Raw genomic sequence first — 20,807 nt, 5'->3', positions numbered from 1 at the left:
ATTGGTCATGTTATTTTTTAATAAGCAGTAAGTCTGGCAGCTGCAAATTTGTACAGATTCCATGACTCTACAAACACCCACTACCCCCTTTCCAGATACACTCCAAAGTTGAAGACAGCCTGGGTGTAAAGAAGCACCCAGTAACTGAGACAAACATGGTATATTCCCCAGCCTTGATTTTTGATTCTTTGGAGGTGGCGAGAGGGAGGAGTTTAGGGAATCTTCCCCTCAAAACCTTCCACTGCCTGGGAGCTTCAAGGAGCAGCACAATCTGGCACAGCCCACTCCAGAGGCAGATCCATCTCCCTAAAGTAAGATCTGTCGAGAAAGGGAAGCCATGAAGGCAGCATGAGAGGCTAGGATACTAAGGAAGTAAAACAAAAATACAGGAGGTAAAATAAATTTGTAAAATCTCAGATGTCAAAATCTGCCACAAATCATGAGAGATTTTTACCCACAATTTTTTAACTCATTCCCCTACAAGCAAAAGGTGAAAGATGTGAGGCTTTACAGTCCAGGAAGTCTTCATGGTTCAGGTGTACAGGGAATGATTTTGACATCACACTCCATGTTATCTAGCCTGAGTCACCAAGTCGCAGGATACCTCTATACTGCAATCAAAGGTGCAACTGCAGCTCAGGTAGGAATGCCAACACTAGCTTTAGTCTAGCTAGCATGATTCCCTATAGTGGTGTAGATGCAGCAACACAAGTATGTACCTCAAGTTCCAGACGTGTTTGTACAGTTCAGGCTGGGGTTCACGCCACTGTAACTACCCTTATTTTTAGTCATTGGAGCCACATTAAAGCTAGAGTGGGGTATGCCAGCTGGTGCTGCAATTACATCTCCCACTGCACTGCAGACATACCCTAAATCCTAGACAGACATCTGAGAGAGATTTACCCAATCCAGAGTAATCTGAATGTTTATTCTCTCACTTTGCTTTCTGCCCTCCTTTTCCCCTTGACTCCTCTGAATTTACCCCTTCTGTTCTTCTTTCCCCTCTCCTTAAGCTCCCATCAGTCCTGCAGGCTGTGGGGAGTGCTGCACATCTGCATGCTGCCAGCCTGCTCCTCTTCCACATTTGGGCCAGTCATTGGCACCCAAAAATCTGCCTGAAACACTCAACAGAGAATAGAGCCAAACATCAAGCAGGGCAGCCCTCATGTATTAAACAGAGCAAGGCACACACCCTTGAGTGACCCTAGGCTTCCCAATCTACTCACGTGTTCTATTAAGAATGCAAAGAGAGGAACAAATTGACAAAGGGTATGTGAACCCTTGGCTTACATTGCAGTGTAAAGACTCAGGCTTAAGCCTAAACCCTCTTCTGTCCACATACAAATCATGCTAAGGCAGAGCTCAGGGTCCCAATGGAGGTGGACGGTCAGAGCCTGAGTCAAGCCAGGACGCAGGGTTCAAGCCCTACTGCTTCACAGTGTAAGTGCAGCCTTACTGGACTTGTGCTCAGAGTCTCCCAAAAGTATTCCACAATCAGACAGGAACTTGCTTTGTCCTCTGAACGGTCAAGTTTGGTAACAGGTCAAGTTTTCCCACACAGGATCATGAACAAAGGGCTAGAGCAACCACATTTTCGGAGGATGCTAGGAAGTCTGGGATACGGGTGATTAGTGCATTATGTGGGCCCAAGTCCAGAGACCCTGGGTTTGTGACCCAGGGTTCAACAGTTCCTAACCTGAGTTATAACTGAGTGTACATGCTCAAGCCCTAGGTTAACAAACCCAGGGTCTGCTAACTAGAATTCTACTAACCCTGAGTTTACATTGCAATGCAGATATACACGAAGAGTGGCCTGAGCCTGAGCAGTGCAGAGTTTGCAGGGGAATGTGACAAGAGTCTCAAATGTGCAGTACTTCTGTCTTAGGCTTGCAACTGCCAACAATTGTACATGGTTCACCTTCAAAAACATCCACGACACCTTACAAAGCTAAGAATGGCTTAAAAGAGGATATGAAGCTTGGCATTATTGCAGAATACATATCAAAAGACGCTGTTTCCAATCAGATGTTCAGTCATGCATATTCCATAGACAATGCTTGCAAAACTATTCTCAGTGCCTTTGAATCAGTACATTCAAGGTATTATTAAAGTTAAATAAGCAAAATGCAAAGGTCCCATTAAATCCCAAACAATAAAATTTTATACATGCTTAATGTAGCTTAGACTGTAGTTTAATGCACACATACCTTCAAAAAGGCAGTCTGTCTTTGGGACCAGAACTGTCTTTTTGTTCAGTGTTTGCAGTTGCCTAGCACAATGGGGTCCGTGACTAGGGCTAGTAGGTGCTCCCTCAACACAAATAAACAAACAAAGTAATAAAGGGATCGCCGCTTCTGCTTTACCTTTGGTTCTTCTATTGAAGATACTTGCGTTGACTTTTCAGTCTGACTGGTGGCTGCTTTTCCTGGACTAGTTTTTTTAGAACTTTTCGCTACAGAAGGTTTGGATGGGCTTTTTGCCTGTACAACCATAAATATGCTATTAATATATAGGACAGATTTTAGTATTCTTGTGTTTTTGTTTTGAGAAAACTAACAAACCAATGAAACAAACAAAAGGAGAAGAACATGTAAATAATTCACCCCGCCAGGTTCCTTTTGCTTCTCTTCAGATTGATGTTTAGTTTGAGAATCATCTGGCTGTCAAAAATAATACAGATATATTAGAAAATATTAGAAAATATTTAACTGTTAAGAGGTATTCAACTCAATGGAGTTTTAGTCTAGTTTACTTAACATACATGTAACTTTCATCTGTTCTAATAGACAATTTAGAGAGACAGGAAATTATTATTTTCTGAATATCAGAGCTGCACAAACAAAGGAAGATACAATTCCTGCTCCAACCAGATTATACACATCCTACAGGCACAATCATGTGAACGCTTATCTGTATAGGATTTAATATACTAGAAAGTGGAAAGTCATGTCTGGGAGTAGTTGTAACCAGGCTTTAAACATAAAGAGGTCTTTCAAAGGGTTGTAAAAACACTTCTCTCAAGTTATTTATATCTGTTTTGTTAGCTATACGTTCCCATTTGTTTACTTCATAGTGACAGTTTTTCCTGTAGCTTCTCAAGCAATCTCAAGGGAAGGCACAGTTTATATTCAGCTAGTTCAGCTGGCGAGTTCACTCTCACCCATGTGCCATATGAGAAAAAGCATAGTCCAGGTTTCTGGAAATGAATTTTTCTCCATTCTTTCATTCATTCACTGTTCAAAGTTTGAAAGAAAAGATCTTGGAAGAACCTATAAGTATGGGCTATCTTGCTTTGTAAATGTGTATTTTCATCTTGGGCAAAAATAGTAATGGGCTGAAACTTTGCATATGTCCTTGCCAAAAAATAAAAAATAAAAAAAAATAACCACCCCAATGTACTGGAATCATTCTGGCTCGTTTTTACTTCAGAGTTGTTTTTTTAAATTCTAGTTTTCAGGTTCCTTCCCCTGCCTATTGAAGGAGAAAGAGAAAAAAAAAAAAAGAAAGAACTTAAAAAAACTTGACATTTACTAGGCAGATAGGGTTACCTAGTCCTCTCCCTAGGAAAACTCTGCAGGAGAGAAAGCAGTGCACAGGAGAAGCCTAGCCCTAGACTATATCCTTGTGAATTCTGAGGCATTCATGCAGCAACGCAGACTCTGTATCAAGCTCTATGAGCACCTCCCTTCTCTGAGAATCAGTGAGGTCAGCTTTCTCTGTTCTTTCCCATCCAAACATGCCCTAAAAGGGTAAACGGAGCAGGGTGGATTTAATGTTGGTTTCTGCTTAGAAATCTGCTGGTAGAGGGGAACCCCAACAGAGTGGCTGCTCCCCAGAAATGTGCTATGTCAACTCCTAACAGCGGAGCTCCTGTTCCTACCTCATCTGCAGGCAGGTTTGTTTCCTTTCACCCATATGTGAAGATGGGAGCATCTGATCCATTAGTGGCAGAATTTAGCTTATCATTACAAACTTCTCTAAAGAAGAACAACACACAATGATTAAATAAAAGTAGTAGCATACCTTTAGTGACTGTGCTACTTTTCCAGGTTCTGTTTTTGCAGTTTGTGAGCTCTAAAATATATAAAAAATTATATTCAGAACAAAAGATCAAAAAGGCAGCTTAGTGCTTTTTATGTTTTAAAACATATTTAAGCTTAGCTGTTCTTATGTTTTAAAACATACTGCATATTTTATACATACACGAACACTCAAATGTATCTGGATTATAAATATATAATGACTTCACCCTCCAATTTACAACACATGGGCACAGGACCCCGTTCATGCATTGTAAGCTACTGGAGCAGCGCCAAAACACAGCAGATAAAACACACACAATTTATATACTCATTTCACTTGGGCCATGAAATAAGAGAACTGAGTAAAGGTAACCAATAATTCCAGTTTCGCAAACTGAAAAGTTGTTTCAGCAACATTCAGAATAATATTACTATGATTCATCTCAACTCAAAGTACATAAAGTATAATCAATATCTTGTATATACAAGATTATGAATTCCCACAACAAATAAAATAGTGTAGTTACTGCCATAAAGGTTACTGAATATCGCAGCTTCTAAGTCAGGGCTGGACAAATTACGGCCCAGGGGCCACATCCAGCCCGTCAGACCTTTTGATCTGGCCCTCAAGCTCCCATTAGAGAGCGGGGTTGGGGACTTGCCCCGCTCTGCATGTGCTGTGGCTCTCAGAAGCACCGGCATGCCCCCCCCCCCCAGCTCCTACGCACAGGGGTAGCCAGGGGACTCTGCATGCTGCCTCCACCCCAAGTGCCAGCTCTGCATCTCCCATTGGCCAGGAACTGCAGCCAGGAACCGCAGCCAGGAACCGCGGTCAATGGGAGCTGCAGGGGAGACGACAGTGGACGGGGCAGTGCGCAGAGCCACCTGACAGCCCCTCTGCATAGGAGCCGCAGAGGGAGACATGCCATTGTTTCCAGAAGCTGCTTGAGATAAGTACCGTGTGGAGCCTGCACCCCTGACCTCCTCCCAAGCCCCATCCTCCTGCTCCAGCCCTGAACCCCCTCCTGCCCTCCAAATCCCTTGATTCCAGCCTGAGGCACCCTCCTGCACCCCAAACCCCCTAGCCACACCCTAGAGCCCTTCCTCCTACATCCCATCTCCCTGCCCTATCCCAGAGCCCCCTCCCACACTCACAACTCCTCATTCCTGGCCCCGCCCCAGAGCTGCACCCCTCACCCCCTCCCACACCCCAACCCCCAATTTCATGAATATTCATGGCACACGATACAATTTCTATATGCAGATGTGGCTCTCAGGCCAAAAAGTTTGCCCACCCCTGTTGTAAGTCATAGCTGCTTACTTTACTGAGACCATGTCAGTACAGTTATACTGGTATACTATCCTGGCAAAGTACCTCCAGTGCAGACACAGCCATACTAGCACAGCTGTGCTTTTCCTGGCATAGCTTATTCTTCTCCCCAAGCAAAATAAGGCTATGCCTAAACTTAAACCACTAAAACGTAGAAACTTACTACAGTGACGGGAGAGGCTCTCCCATCGCTATAGTAAATCCAGATCCCCGAGAGGCAGTAGCTAGGTCAACGCATAAATTCTTCCATTAATCTACTATCATCTCCACAGGGACTTAGGTTATCATACTACGTTCCAAAGTGGTGTGTATTTTTCATACCCCTGAGCAACGAAGCTGGGTCGACCTAATTTTCTTGCGTAGACCAGCCTGAGCTATATCAGTAAAAGTGCAGTTTTGCCAGTATAACAGCATTTACCCTTGGGGCTTCTGCCAGCTAACTCTCCACTAGCTATGTTAACTTTGAAGGAGTACAGTAAAAAACCTAAAATTAATAATAAAATCAGGCCATGTCTACACTGCAGTGATTTGCCACATAGTTGTATTGCTCAGGAGTGTGGTATGTGACAGATATCACATATCACACCCCTGAGCAATACAGCTATGTGGCAAATCACTCCAGTGTAGACATGGCCTGACTTTATTAATTATTATTATTATTATTATATTATTATTATTATTAGGTTTCTTACTGTATTCCTTCAAAGTAACATAGCTATTGGAGAGTTAGCTTAAATTTTCAGTGGATCATGTATTATCAACAGTATTTTTTCTAAGTTTTAGCTGCATAATCATCGAGCAAAAACCTGGCTCCAGTAACCACATGGGAAGTTGAACTTCAAGCCATCAGTTAGAAAACATATTTTTTACTTGAACGGTAAGCACATTTAGAGTCAGAAACAAACTAATAAGGACCCACATTTTTATAGTCACCTACAACAGAATCACCTTTAAAACAAAACAATGGATATAACCACTTGACTATTATTTAAGTATGCAATTGATCTACTGTAATTTTGAAAGCTTTTTTCTTTCACTTAAGAGGTATTATAAAGTACTACTTAGATGTATTTGGCATTTACATGGATTAGTTGACCCCACCATGAAATTTTAAACCCATGCACAGATCCACAGTAAATTTACATGTGAAATTCTGAGGTTGTGTGTACATGTGCACATGCATGCATGGGTGCAAGCGACACAAAGATTTTGAAAACGCAGATTAAGGTATGTAACACCACATTGTAATGTCTGCAGTAAATAATCATACAAGCCACAGAAACAGTGAATACTTTGGAGGTACGAGTGAAATTTCCTGTACTCCACACTGAAAATAAATCACTTCACCTCATAGACCATATATTTTAAACATACTGTTACTTTCTAGACTTTCCACATATTTTAAAACTGATCAAGAAGTTTTGTTTCTCAGATACATTCACAGTCTGCATGCATGTATGCACACACTACAGTATAACCTCACTATAACGAACCCCCTGGGGATCCACACCATTTGCCTGTAATAGCCTGAAGTTCAAGAGCCCTGCCACTGGGGCAAGGCTGACACCTTGAACCCTAAAGCTGCCATGGCTGGAGGAGCTATCAGCCCCCATCGTGGCCCTGAGGCCAGAGGTGGGATCCAGGGACCAGGTTCATTATAACCAAAGGTTCACTATTATAGAGAGGGTACACTTGTATACCTACCATATGTATGCATGCATGCATGCATACAAATACATGTACATATTCTGACATATATATTATACACACACATATACACACACACACACACACTTAACAGCATCAATCAAGTAAATCAGTTCTCAAAGTAAGTATCCTAATCTTCCAGGTCTTCTGGTCCAAGAAGATTGTGTGTGTTTGTGCAGAGATGAAGCTAGAAATTTTATTCTAACATTATTACACTATCAATCAAACGGATTTTTGCCATGAGCTGCCTTTAGCTGATGGTTGCAGCAATAAGGAAATGCAATCGACATGAAGGTGTGAGGAACTAGAATTTGTTTTTGATGATTGATCGCCAAGGTGTGTTGGGCCCATAAGGAAGATTGCAATATTAGTAAGCATGATACATGAAAAACTCATAGTGGAAGTAATTAAGTGATGAAAACATGCTGCTGCTGTGACTGCAGACAGAGACATAGTCAATTGTGCATCACCTGAACTTTGTGTCTCTTCCTGCTGTGAGACTGCTGTCCACTGGTCTGGCTATGGCTTGAAGTAGCCTGGTATTAAAGTACAAATTCAGGTTTTTTAAAAATGCATTTCCCAAGAAACGTAGAGAGATTTACAGGAAAAATGAGAAAATAGTTTACTACCATTTATGTTTGTACATGAAAACAGCTGTACCGAAACTGCTAGAAATATCTGTTACTGAGAGTTAAATTCAAACCTCTGTGCTGCTCACTTTACCAATATTGTTGTTAGTAACTATATGTGACAATTTTCTTATAGAGCAAGTAGTCCTTTCTCGGAATTTGATTGTACATTTACTGGATTGCTTATGTTTTAAATTCGGGGGGCGGGCTTATATATATATATAATCTATATATATATATAATAATTATATATTTTTTTTTAATTAACATTAAACAGAATTGTTCACAGTAAAAATGGCATCAGATGTGTAATAGTTTGATTTAGGAAATAAAATCTATAGCCAGATGTGTTTTTGTTTGCAAATGCAACTTCAGCTCTTCCGGCCTGTTTAGACCTTGTAAGCAAATAATAAAGAAACATATCAGGATCCTGCTTTCAGAGTTCATCATAGAGGTGGACAGGCAAAGTGAAGGAACAGTGAGATGTACACAATCTGGGAGGAAGGGGGAGAGGAATCATAATTGGAGACTAGCTTTGTTTGTCATTCAAAACAGAAGCTAACATTTCAAAACGGCTACACTTGAAGAGGCAGAAAGGCTTTTCAGGATCTGGAGGACAGCTCTGTTTATCTGTTTGTGTTTATCTAACAGTTTATACACCTTCATGGTGTCCCCTCTTCAGGCTTATTTTATTGGCAGCTAGGTTCCTCTGATCAAAAGGTATAATGATTCATGTTAGGTCCCCAAATATGAATTCCAAGTAGGACCCCTAGAATAAAACTGTCCCGTTCCTAAGCTCTGCCCATCCTCGTGGCAGCACATGCATTATACACCTTGTTCACCTCATCCCTCCCCAATACCCACACTGCTCTTTCTCTCCTCTCCATTTCAATAAACCAATCAGCCCACCTTCGCACAAGGCGTTGAGGTTCACATGTCATGGTAACACCATGAAGCACAAATCCTTATCCCTGCCACAGCTGCAATGGCTTCCATTTGCACAGGACAAAGCTGATTATACTTTTTTGGGAAAGCGGACTGACATTCAGTCTTGAAGGCAAAGACGGAGCAGGAATGGGTCTTTACTGGTCGGGGGCAAGGGAAGGAGGTAGAACGGAACAGAAATGGGAAATACTTTTCTGAGGAGCAGAGGCAAGGGCACAGGGACCAAATGAGAAGCGGGTCACTGGGAATGGGGTGCCCCCAAGAAGAGGAAATGACATTTGACATTCAAGGTGCCCTACTCCCTAGCAACTCCGTTTCCTTCAAAGGAAGTCCCTCTGGGTGCCCCAATTCCCCTTCAAGGAGGAAATGTGAATTATACATGAGCTATTAAAGGGCAACGTAAGGTAGCTCCACTTCTCCCTTCATAAAGACAGGCCAGTAAATTCCTGCAGGACTCTATGCTCTAGAGTCCCCAAATGTTGCAGGGCAGGGATTTACGCTCTGCTACTGTAGTTTTCTCCCTGCAGGCATGCTTATTCTGAGCGTATTAATAGAGAGGTGACTACTTTTTCTATTAATAGATGGCCGGCCAGTTGCCATCATGTAGATAATAGCACACAGAAAGAGCATGTTAGGAGTGAGTTTGCTCTTTGATGCAGGTTCATAATTAATCTATCATCATCAGGAAACATCTTAAATTAGTGACTGACAAACAACGAATCTCTAAATTTATGAGTCCTGATGCTCATGCGGGATTAGACAAAGGCTTAATAATTGTCCAGTTTATTGTCAGGAGTATAGTAGCTAGGTCTTGTGGATTGTGTGTGGAGATTAAGATTTATAAATTAGATATTTTGGTATCCATTATAGCTACAACTATTAAAAGAGCTGAGTGACAAATATCCTTGAGGAATTACAGCATAGAACTCTTTGAATTGGCAGAGATGATACAAAGGAAAAGAAGGCGAAAGTTGCTTTTTACCATGAAATATTCTGACATTCAAGTAGTTGGTGATTTTAAAGGTGCTACCGCTTTGAAAATTTTAACTTCTGCTGTTTTTTGTAGAAGTTTGGCAAGTGAGCCTCACTTGCGAAATCAGTCTTCAGACTAAATTAGAATGTTGAAGTGGATTCTCTTATAATGTTAATCACAGACTCATAGAATATCAGGGTTGGAAGGGACCTCAGGAGGCCATCTAGTCCAACCCCCTGCTCAAACAGGATCAATTCCCAACTAAATCATCCCAGCCAGGGCTTTGTCAAGCCTGACCTGAAAAACCTCTAAGGAAGGAGATTCCACCACCTCCCTAGGTAACCCATTCCAGAGCTTCACCACCATCCTAGTGAAAAAGTTTTTCCTAATATCCAACCTAAACCTCCCCCAATGCAACTTGAGACCATTACTCCTTGTTCTGTCAACTGCTACCACTGAGAACAGTCTAGATCCATCCTCTTTGGAACTACCTTTCAGGTAGCTGAAATGAGGGGGGATTTGATAGCTGCTTTCTTCTCCTCTGCAGACTAAACAATCCCAGTTCCCTCAGCCTCTCCTCATAAGTCATGTGTTCCAGCCCCCTAACATTTTTGTTGCCCTCCGCTGGACTCTTTCCAATTTTTCCACATCCTTCTTGTGGAAATGGCCCAAAACTGGACATAGGCAAAACATAAACAGGCTGACAGTGGACTTCAACCTCAAAGTGACATGACTGAACTTAGACCTACCAGTCTGGCATTAACGTCACATATGTATAACATTAGAAAAATCCACATCTTGTACCATGCTACATTGTTCCCTACCTGATCTGGTTCAGAAAGCTGACAAGATATTGAAATGTGCAAAAGCCCTATTCTGGAGGGCAAGATTTTTGTCAGTTTCAATATTTCGATCCTGAGCAAGAACGTACAGCTAGCCAAAGAGGAGGGAAAACATCATTATTATATTTTTTATATTATGACAGTGACCAAAAAGCCAGAATCAGGATTAAGGCCCCTTTCTACAAAGACATAGATGAAACAGCCTCTTGCCCTGAGGAGCTTGCAACCTTATTGAAGACACAGCACAACAAGTGTAAAAGACAATAGGAAGGAAGATAGTAGGGAGGAATGCGGGTATCATTAATGAGAACATGTGATTTCACATTGACTAACTAAGGCCCAAATTCTTCACTGGGACTATTCACATAAATAAAGTTACACCTGTAATTAAGAGTTTGCAGGATCAGGGCCTATGTGCATAACTCAGAGGTTCTGAAGTATTAATTAATTTAATCCACAGTCCTCAAAGTGTTTCGCATAAGAGGACAAGTGTCTTTATCCCTATTTTGCAGATGTGGAAACTCAGGTACAGATAAGTGAGTTCGTCAAGGTCATATGAGTCAGTGACAGTCTGAAGTAAAATCCAGGTCTTCTGACTCATAAATCGTGCAGATTCATTCCTTAGGACTTCATACCTTTGTTTCAGTGGACTTCATATCCGATGCTTTTGTGGCAACAGTAGAAGGGGGCTGTGTCTGGGGAGGGGGGGAAAAAAAAAATCAAAACATTACTTCAAAACAATTTCACCTTTACATATAATGTTAAGATGATTATTAATACAAATGTTTGTATTATGCAAGTATATAGGCTTGTTAAAATTCATGCTAAAATTCAGGTTGAGGATTGGAGATTAGGTCTAAACACTTTTATTCTGACTCTCTGCCAAACTAGAAAACATACTCCTACTCTACTTCTCTGTCAGTAGGTAGGGTTCCCAACATATAATGTAGAAACAGCCTCTTCTCTTAAATATGCTAAAAGCAGATTTCTAACTGAATATTGGAATATATAATAATCCTGCTCTCCAATGCTGAAACATCTATGGATATTTAAATGTATATAAAGAATTCTTTCATATTTTACTGTGCTTGCTCAAAGACATTTATCCTCTTGGATTTATTAGGTTGCCAAAAATAACATTTAATATACACTCTTAGTTTCATAGATTTTTAAGGCCAGAAGGGATTATGATGATTTTCTAGCCTAACCTCCGATGTAACAGATGCCACAGAATTTCATGAACTGGTTCCTAAATCAAGCCCATATCTTGTAGTTGACCTACAGCAAATTTTGCATATTTTGTTCAGAAAGACATTCAGTCTTGATTCGAAGACTTCAAGTCATGTAGAAGGCATCTATCCCTTTGTAAGTTGTTCCAATGTTTAAATCAACCTCATTATTTAAAAACTGTGCCTTATTTTTAGCTTGAATTTATTTACCTTCAGCTTCCAGAAATGGAATTAGTATTCCAGTAATTGTCTCAAAAATGTTACATATGGGGCTAATACCACCTCTCTATTCCTATTAAATATTCCTCTGTTTATACAAACAAGAATTACATTAGCCATTTTAGCCACAGCATTGTCCTAGAAGCTCATGTCCAGTTCGTTATCCACCAAGACTCTAAACTTTATCATGAACTGCTTTCCAGAATACAGTCCCCAACCCAGGGAATGTTATCTAAACTCTTTTTTCCTAAATGTAAGACCTTGCACTTCACAAAATAGTTCACATGAACACAGTGGCAATGTCAATGTCACTTTCCTCGTTTACCTCTTTTCTCCTAAAAGGTTTTCAAAAAAGGAAGAAAAAATTTAAGATTAGTCTATGGTGAATGCGTCGCATTAAGCACTTACAAAATCTTCCAGAATTTTCCATCACAGAAAAAGATAAGACAAAATTAAAGGAAGTTTAAAGGGATATACACAAGTAAAAAAATTGCTTAAAAAAAATCTGTCCCTCCTGCCAATTTGGGAGTGTCACTGGGTGAATGACCTCTTTAAGCCACTCCCAAGCTGTAATTAATTCCCTGCTTCCCAGCCTGAGGAGGCAGGACTAAGGAGGGTCAGGTGATAGTTTAATGGACACCTGGGCCTTATATAAAATGTCTGAGAGATATCAGTCTGAGTGGAACCACAGGCAGGAGGTCGGGTACTCCGGGTGAACTAGCCTGGGAGCTCAGTGTTCTATACTAGAGCAGGGAAGGATACATGGAACAGAACCCCAGCAGCGGCAGAGAATGGTACTCCAGGGGAACTGGCCTGGGAGGCCAAGTACTCTATCCCAGAGCTAGAAACACTAATTAAATATAGCCCAAAAGGCGGCCTGAAGAGAAATCCCTGAAAGGCTGAAGAACCTTCCTTTTCTGTTGGGATTTTTACTTTGACTTTTGCTATCCTGAAAGGAGTTATATTTGTTTGTGGGTCAGCTGGAGGGCTAAGTCACATCTCCAGCACAGACCAGTGCATGAAGAGACGAGGAGACGGGGAAGGAAACTGAAGGCGGCTGGTAATGCCACACTCAACCAGCAGAGTGCTCTATGCGGCAGCCATGCCCTATCACACTGTGGATTTAGTCACATTTTTATCTCCCTTGTCTGCTATATAAGAAGACCCACACCGAAAAGGAAAAAAAGTGTACAGGATAAACAGTTTCACTGTTTATAACACAAAGTGTCATCACAATGCACAAAGTAAACAAACTGAATAAGTATAGGATTCTTAGATATTACGTGTAAAATTTGTGGGTAAATATATTTTCAGCTGAAATAAAACAAATGAATAGTGTCACTTTAAGGCAATAATGGCGCTATGCTGCACAATTAATTCTGACAAGCAGGCTTGTACACCATTCCTTTTCTTATATCCTAGTCATATTTGTCCCAGGTTTACTTTCTCCGAATGTACGTGGGATACAACAGACAATTGACCTTCTAACTATAGAAGTGTTCTGTGTACTGTATGTAAACAAGTCCATTTTTCTCTCCAGACTGGATGCAATACAAAAATGGAAATGTAAAGGCACATTCTGAAGACAAAATGCATCATAATCCATAAAGATGTCCACATGAAGGGTTGAAACAAATATTCCTTTTGGCAACCTTTTCTATCTATCTCAGGTAACAGATAAACTCTAGGGGATGAGGTCTCTATATCTTGTTCTATAACACAATACCCTTAGGCAGAAGCAGATTACACATATAAAGTCACCTGAGTTCTCGCTACATGACTAACAAATATCTGTGTCACCCCTTCTCTTAACAGTCACTCTCACTGTGATGTAGTAAAGACGCACATTAACACAGATGAGCACACCACTTCCAAACACGTAATGCTACATACACATCATCACCATACTTCTGAGTGACCATTTTCTCACAATACACTAACAGAGTAGTTGAAATACATGCAATCAGCATTCACATCTTTTTCTCTTTTGAAGCACTATGTGTGCACACAACATCGTAATTTGTGCTAATAACGGACAACGTATTCATCAAGTGCTTTTACCAAGGACAGTCTGTTTAATGTGACTATGCCAAACAACAGCTACTGTCTTCATCTCTTGTCAAAACACCTCACAGAATAGTTTTGCTTAGTGTTGTGAATGTCTGTTTATTTAATGACGACAGATGAAGGGGTTAATTCGTCAAGGAGAAAAGTCTGAGAAAGGCTTCACTTTGGTCTTGATGGGTCAACCATTATGTGGATCCACTAGCTAGCCCTTGAAAAGGCCTGAGTGTGGGTGGTGTAGAAACCAGACCACAACCTCAGTGGCTTGAAGCACAGGTTGTCCCCCTGCTGCAGTTGACTTGGTCTACAGGATAGCATGGAGGGGGTAGGACAGTGCTATCAGGGTCTTCCTGCTCCTTCTGGGCCACAGTGTACCCTGGGATGCACTGAAGGCCCATCCCATCTGTGGTCCCCAGAGATCAAGAACTTCAACTGCCTCAGGCACTTCCCCTGAATGGGTATTACAAGGCAGTGGAATGAGATTTTTTTGTCCCCCCAGTCCTTGTATCACACAAGGACCTGGAACAATCTGGTCCCCTTATCTGTGAGCAAAAAATGCGTGTTAATACATACATATGTAGAAGTGTCTTGATTGTTTGTTATCTGCTAAACCACCTACATAATGTTGGCTGTTTAACGTGGGACAATTTTGGATGGTTTCATTTGACTGTTCTTGATGGCGGTGTGTATGTCATGTGTACTAGCCAACAACATGCTGCTATAAAAAAAACTTGTATTCTCCATTTAACACCATCTAAACGTACAGAACAGATCAAGTTTTGTCCTCTGATGCAACACAGGAATGTATGTCAGGCTTGGAGATAAATATTAAAATGTTACCTAGTAACTAGCACAATAGCTGACTGATTCATGGCTTAAATAGAACTTGGAGAGGCTTTAACATGTTTGGAGGAACACCCTGTTATAGCATGAGAATAATGAGCTCTTGTTGGCAAACAGAACACATTAAAAAAGATTACATAGTCAAACATATATGATCAACACAAAACAGACTGTATTTGCTTCAGAACACTATTGTTATTTTAGTATAAACACAACTAAAAGATAAGTGTTCAGAAGCAGGCAAAACAAACTGTGCTCCAAGTGCTTATTATAGAGTGTAATTCTGCCTTCACTTACATCCAGGCAATCCCACTCATTTTAGGGATTTCAGTTATTGTTGTGTATCTGAGGGCAAAATTTGGGCGGGTAGTATTTCTGGTAAAGTTGTTGCTGCTTCTTCCTACCTGGGGTTCTGTCATAGGCTCACTGAATGGCCTCAGGTATGTTATTTAACCTCGTCTGACAGTCTGTAAAACAGAGACAATACTCACTTCCAAGGCTACTGTAAAGGTTAATTGGTTGATCAGTTAGTTAATATTTGAATTATATTTTGAAGGTACAAAATGCTATGAGCTAAATTTTTCATTCCACCTGAATGGATGAAGGAGATGAAAACCTGGGCTATCACCCCAGCCACCTCCATCTCGCCTTCCTTGCACTCAAGGAAACCTTTCAGTGGGTGAGAAGGGCCCAAGAATTAGACCCAGAGACAGCTGCTCCACACAGCATTATTCCCTTCATAAACCTATGGGGATTCCCCAAAAAAGTTAATGCTTACTTAACCCTATGCTCTTTTATACACACACAATTCCCACTGACTTCAGTTATGTCGAAGGGGAGTTGCACGTATGTAATCAAGACATAAATTTGGCCTCAATTTTTTTCAAAAGCTGTAAAAAAGTGGCACACTGGCAATGCAGATATGCGGGAGTTGAAATCTGAATGAAGTGCCGTTAACCTGGAGCACTCTCTCATCTGGTTCTCTTAATTCCTAATCAGCCACAAAGCAGATGCAGCCACATGGATTACAAATATAACAAATGTTGATCTTATAGTCTCGGAAACAATTCAAGATTCATCCAATCTCACACTGTGACTGCAGTTCTTGTGCATTAACAACTAACGTGTTATTCCAATACATTTAAAAAACAAGTATAGAAAAATTATGCCTCTCTTAAAACAAATGAGTTAACGAGCGAATATATAAAAGTTGAGAGAACACTAGGGAAGTGAGCTTGCCTCTATGTACACAGCATTGGTAAGACCAATACCAGAATACAGTGTCCAGCTCTGATATACCCACTTCAAGAATGATGTGGAAACAGCAGAGAGAGTTAAAAAGAGAACCACAATAATAATCTAGGCGCTGGAAAATACATTTTATGGTGAGGTTTTTAGGTGCTCAACTTATTCAGTTAAATGTTGAGAAATTGGAGAGGTGTTTTGACCACTGTGTATAGGTACTTACAGATAGAAAGATATCTGGATGTGTGTTTTGGCAGGGATGGCTGGGGAGAGGAAGGGTGGGATGGTATCCAGCCTGGCTGACAAAGGTATAACAAGATCCAATGGCTAAAAGTTGAACTTAGATAAATTCATCATTGGAATAAGATGCAATTTCCTAGCAGTGAGGATAATTAAATATTGAGACAGCTTAAATGGGGAGGTGGTGGACTAACCATTGCTTGGAGTCTTTAAAAATGAGATTAGATCTCTTTCTAAAACATATGCTTTAATCCATCTTCAGGAAGAAATTCTATGGCTTGTGTGTGTGGGGGTTGAGCTGGGTAGTTGTGGTGGTTCCTTCTGGCTTTGGAATCTGTGAATCTGAATCTTCCGTTCATTCCTTTCCTTCATGAGTCATGGGGAGACCAGGATGACTGCACTGCCCTCAACACACTTCTAAAACCTGAAGCTCTGCATTAAAACAGTGACAGTAATCTTATTTCATGCTTCAGGCCTTCAGCCAATCACCCACAGGGGTCAGGAAGGACTTCCCCCCACCCCCACCCGAAACGCACAATGGGCTGGATGTATTCTGTGTGAGTGAGTGGCTGTCTTCTTATTCACCTTTCTCTGAAGCACCAGACATTGGTCACAGCTGAAGACAGGTCACTGGACAAGGTGAACCAGTGTTCTGAGTTGGTTCAGAGAATCCTCTGTCTAGATACATGGCTGGTGTGTCTTGCTTGGGGCTTGTCTACACTGGCACTTTACAGTGCTGTAACTTATGAAAAAACACACTCCTGAGTGCAGCAAGTTTCAGCGCTGTAAAGCTCCAGTGCAGACAGTGCACCAGTGCTGGGAGCTGTTCTCCCAACACTGGAAGCTACGCCCCTTGTGGAGGTGTTTTTTTTAAGAAGGGAAGGAGCTCTGCTGCAACTACACAAGCCATGTTAAAGCACTGCCGCAGCAGCGCTTTAACATTGCCAGTGTAGACTAGCCCTTACATGCCCAGGGTCCTGCTCACCAAACTAGGGATCTGGAAGGAATTTTCCTCCAGGTCAGACTGACAGGGAACCTGTGAGGGAGGGCTTTTTGTTTTTTTTTTTTTTAAAACCTCTCTTTGAAGCATTGGGTGTGGTTTATAGGCTGGAATCATGTGAACATATCTTCCATCCCTGTGGCACACAGTTTAGACTCCTAAGGACTGAAATACTTTAGTCTAACTAAAATAATTTGGCTTAAGATAGGGGTATCTGGGTGAAATGTAATAGCCTGTGATCTACAAGAGATCATACTAGATGATCTAATAGTCCCTTTGGGCCTTAAACTATTTTCTGAAATACATGCACATTTATTTCACAATGAAACTACTGGACTATGGAGAAGTCTGTACATGGTTTAATACTCAAAACAGAAAGTGATAGCATATAAGATTCAGACATTTCACATTAAGTACCTGAAGATTATGTAAATGAAAAAAAAAGTACCTACAATATACTTCTGGCTTAAAGATTGCTTACTTTTGTGTTTTTTTAAAGTCAGGTACTATGCAGGAATAATCAACATGATTTTTTTTTCTAACACTTCCATTTGAATTAAAGTTACATTCAGGCAAGTATCACTACAAGAAGCATCCAACCAAAAAAAACCAACCAACCAACCAAGCAAACCTGCAAGAGCATAAAGGCCAGCACCCATTATCTCTGTTTGACTTTACAACCTTGAATGTTATAAACAAATCTTTTTATTTGTCAGGCTGATTACTGGGGAGATAATCCTAGAAAACTGTAAAAATCACTGGAGGCAAAAGTTAGTCTCTTTATTACTAACTTCTGGTTTTCGGCAGAAATCTTTAGTGGACTTCTGCTAAAAAAAATCATACCATGAAACTAATTCTGGCCCCAATTTAGCATCAGCAAATTCCATTCTTAGTTGTGAGCACTACCAGAGCTAACTCCATCTGGCTAACTAACCTGTATTACACTACATGTATTCTATGCATGATATATGACAGTTTCAGAAATGCTCCCAGTTCCACGTGCAGGGCCAGGAAGGCAGGCAGAGCTTCAGAGTCTCAATGCATGGATGAGACAGTGGTGTTGGGGGGGGGGGGGAGTGGGGGAGGTTAGAATTCCTTAGGAACCGGGGAAACTTCTGGAATAAGGAGAGCCTACACAGGAGAGATGGGCTCCACCTAAACCAGTGGAACCAGACTGCTGGCACCTTACATTAAAAAGATTGCAGAGCAGTTTAAACTAGCGATGGGGAAAGCCAACTGCTGCAGAGGAGCACGTGGATCAGATAGAGACTTCTCTTAGGCAAGAGTCTATTGATAGAGATTCTCAGGTATATCAGGAGGAGAGGATGGAAGAGGAAATCTAGGGGTTAGATCAGATGAGAACATTCACAGAAAAAGAATCGGACACATCAGAAAAGGGCAGACAAATAAACAGGGACAAGTTTTTAAAGTGCTTGTACACAAATGCTAGAAGTCTAAATGATAAGATGGGTGAACTAAAGTGCCTTGAGCTAGAGGATATTGATGTAATAGGCATCACAGAAGCCTGGTGGACTGAGAACAATCAGTGGGACACAATCATTCGGGGGTACAAAATATATCGGAAGGACAGAACAGGTCGTGCGGGTGGGTGCGTTTGTGTGGGGGGGGTGGGGGGGGGAGTGGCACTATATGTGAAAGAAAATGTAGAATCAAATGAAGTAAAAATCTTAAGTGAATCCACATGTTCCATAGAATCTCTATGGATAGTAATTTCATGCTCCAATAAGAACATAACATTAAGGATTTATTATCAACCACCTGACCAGGACAGTGATAGTGACAATGAAATGCTAAGGGAAATCATAGATTATTAGGGTTGGAAGGGACCTCAGGAGATCTAGTCCAACCCCCTGCTCAAAGCAGGATTAACACCCAAATGGCCCCCTCAAGGATTGAATTCACAACCCTGGGTTTAGCAGGCCAATGCTCAAACCACTGAGCTATCCCTCCTCCCAAATTAGAGAGGCTATCAAAATTAAGAACTCAATAATAGTGGGAGGATTTCAATTATCCCCATATTGACTGGGAACATGTCACCTCAGGATGAAATGCAGAGACAAAATTTCTCAATACTTTAAATGACTGCTTCTTGGAGCAGCTGGTATGGGAACCCACAAGGGGAGAGGCAACTCTCGATTTAGTCCTGAGAGGAGGGCAGGAGCTAGTCCAAGAGGTAATTATAACCCACTTGGAAATAGTGACCACAATATAACAACATTTAACATCCCAGTGGTGGGAAGAACACCTCAACTGCCCAATGCTGTGGCATTTAATTTCAGAAAGGGGAACTCTGCAAAAATGAGGGGGTTAGTTAAACAGAAATTAAAAGATACAGTGATCAAAGTGAAATCCCTGCACACTGCATGGACGCTTTTCAAAGACACCATAATAGAACCCCACCTTAAATGTATACCCCAAATTAAAAAAAACACAGTAAACAAACTAAAAAGGAGACATCATGGCTTAACAATCATGTAAAAGAAGCAGTGAGAGATAAAAAGGCATCTTGTAAAAAGTGGAAGACAAATCCTAGTGAGGTAAATATAAAGGAACATAAACACTGCCAAATTAAGTGCAAAAATGTAATAAGAAAAGCCAAAGAGAAGTTTAAAGGAAGGCTAGCCAAAAACTCAAAAGGTAACAACAAAATGTTTTTTTAAGTATATCAGAACCAAGAAACCTGCTTAACAACCAATGGGGCCCCTGGCTGATCGAGATACAAAAGAAGCACTTAAAGACGATAAAGTCATTGCAGAGAAACTAAATGGATTCTTTGCTTCAGTCTTCACAGCTGAGGATGTTAGGGAGATTCCCAAACCTGAGCCAGCTTTTGTAGGTGACAAATTGGAGAAATTGTCACAGATTGAGATGTCACTAGAGGAGATTTTGGAATTAATAAATAAATTTAACAGTAACAAGTCACCGGGACCAGAGACATTCACCCAAGAGTTCTGAAAGAACTCAAATGTGAAATTTTTTGCAGAACTATTAACTATGGTTTGTAACCTGTCCTTTAAATCAGCTTCGGTACCCAATGACTGGAAGATAGCTAAAGCAACGCCAATATTCAAAAAGGGCTCTAGAGGTGATCCCAGCAATTACAGACCAGTAAGTCTAAAGTCGGTACCAGGGAAATGAGTTGAAACAATAGTAAAGACTAAAATTGTCAGACACCTAGAAGAACATAAATTATTGGGCAAAAGTCAACATGGTTCCGTAAAGGAAAATCGTGTTTTACTAATCTATCAGAGTTCTTTGAAGGGGTCAACAAACATGTGGACAAGGGGGATCCAGTGGACATAGTGTACTTAGATTTCCAGAAAGCCAATGACAAGGTCCCTCACCAAAGGCTCTTACGTAAATTAAGTTGACATGGGATAAGAGGGAAGGTCCTTTCATGGATTGAGAAATGGTTAAAAGACATGGAACAAAAGGTAGGAATAAATGGTAAATTCTCAGAATGAAGAAGAGTAACAAGTGGTGTCCCCCAAAAGGTCA

The 20,807-nt window shown here is 40.9% G+C and overlaps 1 protein-coding gene across 10 annotated transcripts in view; it reads right to left on the bottom strand.

Moving 5' to 3' along the window:
* Positions 1-20,807, bottom strand: part of CAST (calpastatin) — a 107,109-nt gene that overhangs the window by 44,069 nt on the left and 42,233 nt on the right. For 6 of the 10 annotated variants that reach the window (XM_032798680.2, XM_032798681.2, XM_075067117.1 and 3 more), the window contains 5 exons: positions 11,084-11,143; positions 7,530-7,595; positions 4,024-4,074; positions 2,604-2,660; positions 2,364-2,480 (listed from right to left, as the gene is read on the bottom strand). In XM_032798680.2, coding sequence (XP_032654571.1) covers positions 2,364-2,480; positions 2,604-2,660; positions 4,024-4,074; positions 7,530-7,595; positions 11,084-11,143 — 351 coding nt within the window. The remainder of the gene's footprint in view (positions 1-2,363; positions 2,481-2,603; positions 2,661-4,023; positions 4,075-7,529; positions 7,596-11,083; positions 11,144-20,807) is intronic. The other 4 variants (XM_032798684.2, XM_075067116.1, XM_075067119.1 and 1 more) reach the window with 1 other exon arrangement.

Source organism: Chelonoidis abingdonii, chromosome 6 (genome assembly GCF_003597395.2).
Source record: "Chelonoidis abingdonii isolate Lonesome George chromosome 6, CheloAbing_2.0, whole genome shotgun sequence".
Lineage (NCBI taxonomy): Eukaryota > Metazoa > Chordata > Testudines > Testudinidae > Chelonoidis > Chelonoidis abingdonii.
The sequence above is the reverse complement of the archived record's forward strand: the minus strand, read 5'-3'. Positions and strand labels throughout refer to the sequence as shown.